The following is an 8,768-nucleotide window of genomic DNA, read 5'->3' on the forward strand; positions in this document are numbered from 1 at the left end:
CTTTATAAATACTCGTGAGTTATATCTTTATATTTTATTAAATATTCCTTTTGTTTGTGGTAATTAACATTTAAAATAAAGATATCGAATCCTAATGATACGGTGAGAGCGTGTTTATTCAGTGAGACTGTTGAGTATCGTCAGTCAATGGGTACTGTTCGATTAATCAGTGACTGGATTACGGATGCTTATACTTTGCTGCCTTCTGCGTCACGTGATAGGCTTATCGTGCGGCTTTCTGAACTGAATGAGAACTATGCTAAATTTAATGAAGCGTGTTCTTGTCTCCTTGGCGGTTTTGACCCGGTGATTGATACGAAGGAGTATAAAGATACCCTAACCTTATCTAAGTCAATGCGGCCTATGGTAGATGAGTTGCGGCTTAGGTTTAGTGAGTTGCAGCCTGAATTGTTCCATGATCCCCCAACAGAGTCGAGTACTCCTAAGCGGCTTCCATTAATATCTTCCCCTCTAATGTGTATTAAAAATAAACTACCCGACTTACCTATTCCTACCTTTAATGGCCAAAGCGGATCCTATTTAAGCTTCGTCGACTAATTTGATAGTATTGTCGATTCCCAGCCTGACCTTAGCCCTACTAATAAGTTACAGTACCTTGTTGGTGCATTATCGGGAGAGCCTAAACGTCTACTATTACATTTACGTATTGAAGCAGAGAATTACCCTATCGCTCGTGATTTGTTAAAGCGGAGATATCATAATACGCGCATACTGGCGGATACATATATAACACAGATCCTTACCTTACCTAACATACCCCCTAAATTGAATGGATTACGTGCTTCGTTTCTCAACCCATTGTTAACAGCTTATCGTTGTTTGGAACGCTTAGAGCTACCTGTGACTAGTTGGTCATATATGCTAGTGCACATATGCCTTAATAAGTTGCCCCTGGAGTTAAAGGCTCGTTTTGAGCGGCGTTACGGTGGTGATAGTGATCGACTGCCCCAGTTTGATCAGATCATCACTTTTTTAGAGGATGAGTGCCGCCACTATGATAATGTAGGTGATGCAGCATTAGTAGATTCTGCCCCAACTTCCCGTACGTTTGAACGAAGACCCGAATACTCGCATACCCAACAATCTAACCGCCCGCGTAGGGCCTACGTTTCCCAGGTACCAGTTTCCAATAAGAAGTGCCATATGTGTAATAGTGATTCCCATTATTTTTTATTTATTTATTTATAATTCTTTATTGCACCAATATTAAAAGTAGATACATAAAAAGAAAATAATATATAACAATACATTAAAGAAAGAAGAAGGTACAGAAGGCGGTCTTATCGCTAACGCAATCTCTTCCAGACAACCTTATGAAAGAGAGTATAAATAAAAATAAAGTAGGCGGCACGTGGAGTGGAAATAAGGTAACAAAATATAATATATATATATAAACTTACTTAAATAAATTAAAATGAATAAATACATACATACATTATTTACGTGAATGTCCCCAATTTCGTGATATGAACCCACGTGACCGATCTTATTTTATTAAATCGTCTGGCCTGTGCTATCGATGTTTAGATAAACATTCGATAGGTCCTCCCATCACACCTTACTGTGTTTTAACAATTCTCGAGATCCTGTTTATCCTAACCATCAGAATCGAAATAATACAAATTATCGCAATGCTCTTGTGCATAGTGCACCGCGTACATCACCTCCCCGCACGGGCGGGGGCCGTCCCCCTTATAACAGCCGTACTCCCTGTTGTGATTCGTTATCACCTGCACGTCGAGCTTCTCCTCCTACATACTCACGACAAGATTATCGCCATACGTTCCCTCCCCCCGCGGTCACTTCCCGAGATAAAACATACCATAAGTCACGTGACCTCCCCGACCATTCTATGCATACCAACCATAGACGGAACTCGTCCCAATAACTAGGCCCTGTATCCCCCCTGCTTTCTCACCACATATGTCTATTCCCTCCAATTCCCTAGTCCTCCTACCTACCGCCATTATTCATGTCAAATCGGCTTATGGTTATTTTATAGAGGCCCGTGCGTTATGTGATACAGGCGCACAAGGTTGTCTGCTTACTACCGACTTAGCTGTTGAGAGATTGAATGTCCCCTTATCATCAAATTCAGTACCTATTCGCGGTATTGGCAACATTCAATCTGTATATTCCCGCGGGTCTATCTCCTTACCTTTAAACCAGTTCATAGATCGTATCCTGTGATAACAACCCCTGCAGTGGTTGTTGATGTAATTGCAGGCCCCCATCCTGAGATTGAGTTGCCTAGGCCTGTCGTTAATAGTATTAATCACCTTTCCGTAGCGGACCCCTCCTTTTATAAACCAGGGCCTATTGAGGTATTGTTAGGTGCCGACGTGTTCGGTTATCTTATGCAACCTGAAAAATCGATTTTTCTTCCTCATGGTCTGACCGGCCCTTCAACCGTTTTTGGTTGTGTGTTGTCTGGACCTGTTGCTGGTTATACAGCTATTGTATACCTTAGGACTGAATCCTCTTCTGGCCATTGCTCCGTCCATCTCCTCATTTCTAAGAGTAGGATTGCCCCTATCCGTATTCGTCTCACAATTCCCTGCTGGAATTGCAAGGAGCTGTGCTCCTCACAAAATAAAATTAATTCATCACGTTACCATCTGTCTACAGAAGGTAAGCGTGTTGGATGCTATCCACAGTTGGACGGATAGCAAAATTGTGCTGGTATGGATAAAGATTCCTCCTCACCTGCTTCAAAAATTCAAGCAAACCGCGTGTCTCAAATCACCTCATCCGATTTCCCTTCCGAGTGGCATCATGTTCCTGGTTCTATTAACCCTAGCGATTGCGCTTCCCGAGGTCTTAGAGCATCGTCTCTTCTTAACCATGATCTATGGTGGTCTCCTTCCTGGTTGACAGAGTCCCCTAATCATTGGCCTATTGGTGCATGTGACGGTTCACCTATACCCATAAGTATATTACAAATATTTAGTTCAAAAATTGTATTAGATTTTAAAAACAATTCAGTTTAGGACTTTAATTCACTAACTAAACATTGATTTAATTTCTATAAACTAGATTATTTAAAAAATAAAATAATTATAAATAGAAACATCATATGGTTTAATAAATAAGATATATTAAATAATTTTACGTAAAAACAATACAAAAATAATATTAAATAAAAAATGTTTCAATCTTATTTCATAGAATTCATCAGCTCAAAACGATAGCTTTGATTTACGCACACTAATGTATATCATTATTAACACATACACATTGGTAAACAAAAATGTCTGTAAATAGCCAATATGGGTGTTAGAAGGAATTAGTCGGGAGTGACCGTGAGGTGAGCAAGTGTTTAATTAATTATTTTATTAGTGGTTCCTGTCGAGCATCTCGGTAAGTGATTTAATTCTTTTACTTTAAATGAGGCAGTCTGAAATTTATTGAGAAGATAATATTTAGGATGTGTTTATCCAGCTAAATTTATAATTGCAAATAATAGGATTATTAAACTCGGTTAGATGTATGTTAAGTCGACTTATGGCCATAATCTAAGCCTTGTTTAAATGTTAGATATTAAAGTTATAATAAGATTGAGAGCCTCTATGGTTTGGTGGCTTAATGTACGCTGTTTCCTGAAGTCGCGGGTTCGAGTTACATGCGTAGCGCATGTAAACTATTATGCATACATACACGTATAATTAGTAAAAATCACGGGATCCTACCACGTTTTATATTTATTTACTGAGTTCCCGATATTTCGGTAGTGTTTCAACCACCATGATCACGGGTAGACTGAAGAGCAGCGGGTAGATGGAAAATGAAATCTTTTTATGGGCAGACATATGCGTCTACCTTCACACGTCTTCGTTTGTTGCTACTACTGGAACTCGCTCGATATTCATCTCGGCAAACTGTACTCACAGTATCTTTACGTACATTTAATACATTTTTTGATCGCGTATTTTGTTTTTGTTTAATTAAACCAATCACTGGATTCCAGGCATTAGAGAGCCTATAGCCGTCTTCTCGATTGAAATTTTTATATTTCTGTATTTCAATGGCCTCTCTAACCATTCTTGGGATATAATGCCGTTCTGATGTTAATAATTTTTTCATACGTCAAGGACTCCCGACAATTTGTCCAAACCCTGGAGCACATAAAATTAAATGAAAAGGAAATTTTGGTGAGTTTCGACGTAGAATCTCTATTCACTAACGTGCCGATATCGGAATGCGTCGAACTAGTAAAGTCAAAATTACAGGAAAATAACATCCCGGATGAATATGCAATATTGCTTGAGCATTGTTTGACTTCTGGTTACTTGGTATATCGGAATGAGTATTATCTCCAGGTCGAAGGAGTAGCCATGGGTAGCCCCGTGGCTCCTGTTGTCGCTAACTTATGGATGGAGAAAATTGATAATTTGGCAATTTCAACAACTGCATTTCCTGTAAAGTTGTGGAAGAGATATGTGGATGACATATTTTGTATTTTGGAGGGAACGGAAACCGAAGTTATGCAATATCTATCCTATCTAAACAGCATCCATACAAAATCAAAATTTACAGTTGAAATAGAGAAAGAGAGATCCTTGGCTTTTCTTGACATCAAAGTTACAGTCCAAAAAGATGGGACATTGGGACACACTGTTTATAGAAAACCAACTCATACGGACCGATACCTGCACGCTACATCACATCATCATCCCAGGCACTTTGACTCCGTAGTATCATCACTGGTTGATCGGGCTTATGACCTGTGTGACAAGATACAAATTAAAGAAGAACTCTTACACGTAGAAGGTGTACTACGGAATAACGGCTATAATATAGACATTTCTAGATGGCGCCATAAACACAACAAAAGCAGACGCCCCAAATCATGTAGTGTGAAACGTCAAAAAACTTTCTTGCCTTATATTAAAGGAGTGACTGATAAGATAAGCAGACTATTGAGTAAATACTCTGTAGATACTGTTTTTACTCCGCACAGAAAAATAAAGCAAATGTTACGTTCACCTAAGGACAACTTTCCTCTACAACATCCTGGAGTCTATAAGGTGGACTGTAGTTGTGGGAGCTCATACATCGGACAGACAAAAAGAACAATAGCCCGTCGCATTGCTGAACATATAAAAGCTATTAAAAACAACGATCCACGTAAATCAGCCATAGCGGAACACTTGTTGGGATCGGGACCCAATCACTGGATTGAACTACACCAACCAAAAGTGTTAACATCAGAACGGCATTATATCCCAAGAATGGTTAGAGAGGCCATTGAAATACAGAAATATAAAAATTTCAATCGAGAAGACGGCTATAGGCTCTCTAATGCCTGGAATCCAGTGATTGGTTTAATTAAACAAAAACAAAATACGCGATCAAAAAATGTATTAAATGTACGTAAAGATACTGTGAGTACAGTTTGCCGAGATGAATATCGAGCGAGTTCCAGTAGTAGCAACAAACGAAGACGTGTGAAGGTAGACGCATATGTCTGCCCATAAAAAGATTTCATTTTCCATCTACCCGCTGCTCTTCAGTCTACCCGTGATCATGGTGGTTGAAACACTACCGAAATATCGGGAACTCAGTAAATAAATATAAAACGTGGTAAGATCCCGTGATTTTTACTAATTATACGTATAAATAATGACCGCGTCAAGTTTAAAACAGTATATGCATACATACATGTGTATAATTTTGTTATTTTCTATTATTGAGTTATTGTGTGCATGTTAGTATTATAAAATCATTTTCTCTAGGTATCTCTAGGTCTCTATATGTTTATTTCCTTTTTTATAATTTGTGTGATTTTATTATTTTTATATTATTGTTTTATTTTGTGCATGTTAGTATTATAAAATTAATTTCTCTAGGTTCTACATGTGTTTATTTCCTTTTCTATAAATTGTGTGTTTTACTATGTGCTTAAATCCTATGTAATTGTACATCATACAATGGGTAAAATATATATTAGAATAATTGAATCTTTACGTACGTTATAGTCTCTAGAAATTCGTGTATCGGTTTATATTAATTTATTTATTTCTTAGGCATATACGTTATACAGGCGTTTGGTACTTTCTTGTTAGATGTTAAGGAATTTCCTCGTGTTAAAATCTTCAACGTTTATAGGTAATTTAATATTTACAATAAGAATTCAAATAATAGAAAATTTACTTTAAATAAATAAAAGTAATCTGATGGAGTTATAATAGAACTTTGTTGCACTTGTGTAGCTATTAATAATTCAATTACTTGCCAACGGTAAATATTTCCCTTACTAAATTCATCTATTAATTATTTATTTCAAATATTTTATTACTCACACTGAATAACTAGCTTTGTAGTGTTCTTTGTTTGTGATAGTAATGCAAGGTTGCTATTTCAAATAGAGGGATACTGCCTGGTTGGGATTTAGTACTTACCCATACTACAATTATATACATTCTACAAAAGGTGTCGCATGGGGGAGTTCGTGGTTACTGAAGGCTTCACTAGAAGAAGGAAAATATTTGTATCGATGATTGAACTATTGAAGTGACATTTTCCAAGAGTTTTTGATGATATATTATGATCCGTAAATCTCTATGGAGGCTTTAGTAAGGAAGTATAATTTTTGTAATAGTTGTGGAAGTTTCCATCAGGAGGAGAGAGAGGCTCAGATCGATGAATCTATGATGAAGTCACATGTTCCATCATTTGAGGAGAGATGGGTCAAAGCTCGCAATGAAGGTTTTAGACCACGATCCCTGTGGAAATTTCTACAACCAATAGGGACTTCTGTTTAGTTGATAACTATGTGGTTATCTAGGCCTCACACCCTGAACTTTACTATATGTGCGTTATATGTGTGGTGTATCAATATAGAGATATGTTGCTACCTTGGACATATGGTGTTATGTAGGTAAAGATTTAGGACACATATCACATTTATTATATAATACAAATTATACACTGCACAAATATGTATATAATAGATGAATTAATCCGTAATCAATATTATCTATATTAATCAGCTGAAGCAATAGCAATGCTGTTCAGTATGACTCCCTTATAGATATAGAGACGTATTTTGCTTTCCGTAAATAGTGGAATTGCCTAATTATAATATATAGTTATCATATAACAACAGATATGTAATTGTGAAAATTGTACGCATTGGGGGGGTTTATTAGATGAGATCTGGGAGTTTACCAGAAGTAGTGAAGGTGAGTGTTAGTGCATTTTAAAAGGGTCCTTTAAACCTACACCCGTGTCACAAGTCTCGGGCACCATTTGTGGTTCTCTCCCTGAACCATCAGTGGCCAATATGAGGGCCTAAATCGTCATCATAATTAGTGGGTTTAATAAACGTATACATATAATAATAATAATTTCAGGACAATTCACACACATATAAAATTATAATTACTAATTAAACCGGTATCTATTAATTCTTATTGGTTATTATTAGAGTATTTCTTCGGTTCTTTATTAATTAAGATATTTATTATTATTTTCCTTGTTCCAGTCAATTCAATAAAATAGAAGTTTATTTTAAGGTCTTTGGCCTTAATAACAAATACTAATTATTTCAGTGTATATGCTCAACTTAATCATATTAGGACTCTTAGTCCCTTAATTTATATATACATATTATATATATATGTTTATGTATACGTAAATATAATCACTTCTATGGGCTTCTGTCCTCAATCTATATATATTTATGATTATCCATTTATATGGCTAATCATTTCATCAATTATCTTAGGCTTTGGTCTTTACATCTAAGGACTCCGGTCCTGTATCACATCGACTGTCTACCTAGTGGATGTTCATACATCACAATAATCCATGTCATAGACTTTTGACATTATTATCTATATTATTCTGATTATTTCACTATGTAATTAATCAAATCTTACTGATATATATTTGGACGTGCAGTCCTTCTATAAACTAAACATTATCTTCTGGTTGGTTCATCATGTGGATCATTCAGATATCTCTATTTAGATTTGGGACTTATAGTCCTCGCTTATAATATCTCACTAATATAATGATTACTTTGCTATGTAAGTAATCTTATTTAAATATAAACAATCATAACAGAGTCTAGTTCTGATTAACGAATACACAATCCTTATTTCCTCGAGTATTCTTGGTATTAAGGACATTTATAAATAATACATGCTATGTTTGTAATATAGCAATTATTAACATTATATATTGGATTGACCAATATTGTGGTGTTGATGGCATCGGGCTATCATACCACTCTACTATTTATCGTACTGCAATTACGGGTGATCTCCAATGTCACATTATAGGGCTGAAAGGATACTGGGATCCATTAGTAAGTTCTGGCTTTTGAGTGACCTCCTAGTTTCTGTTACGACTCGTATCTTCAGTCTGATCTCCACTGTCACACTGGGGCCGGGGTGTTCCCCATTAGGTGGGCTCTGTGACTGAGTGATGCTGGGATTTAGTTTCGAGGTCGGCAGTCTCTTTGACGGTCTCTCTATCGCCTCATGGAACTGAAGGGGTCAATATCCATAAGTAAGCTTCTGTGTCGTGAGTGATCCTGATTTCAGTTCGATTTGCCTTTGGCAACTATATCTTTTTTTGTGGGTAGCTGCACATCAATACACTCAAATAAAAAGTGCTCTCAGATTATATTAATAAATAATTATTATATCTATATATTTTTAAGTTTTTATATGTCAAACTACAAGAGATAGTGTATTTCTACCTGTACCAGTAACATTGACTCCTTCCAAAAACTCACT

General features: G+C 36.4%; 1 protein-coding gene across 1 annotated transcript; it reads left to right on the forward strand.

Moving 5' to 3' along the window:
- The first annotated feature begins 879 nt into the window (after window positions 1-879).
- Window positions 880-5,766, forward strand: LOC131842461 (uncharacterized). The gene is made up of 3 exons (XM_059190987.1): window positions 880-1,137; window positions 4,113-5,173; window positions 5,757-5,766. Exons 1-3 carry the CDS (start codon window positions 880-882, stop codon window positions 5,764-5,766), a joined length of 1,329 nt encoding a protein of 442 aa, XP_059046970.1.
- Window positions 5,767-8,768: the final 3,002 nt, after the last annotated feature.

Source organism: Achroia grisella, unplaced genomic scaffold (genome assembly GCF_030625045.1).
Source record: "Achroia grisella isolate CSIRO2021 unplaced genomic scaffold, CSIRO_AGI_Agris_v1 utg24009, whole genome shotgun sequence".
Classification (NCBI taxonomy): domain Eukaryota; kingdom Metazoa; phylum Arthropoda; class Insecta; order Lepidoptera; family Pyralidae; genus Achroia; species Achroia grisella.

Coding starts and splice junctions, on each gene's coding strand:
- LOC131842461 (XM_059190987.1), top strand. CDS start 880: ATGCTAGTGCACATATGCCTTAATAAGTTGCCCCTGGAGTTAAAGGCT. Junction 1,138..4,112: donor GTAGGGCCTACGTTTCCCAG/GTACCAGTTTCC, acceptor TCATACGTCAAG/GACTCCCGACAATTTGTCCA.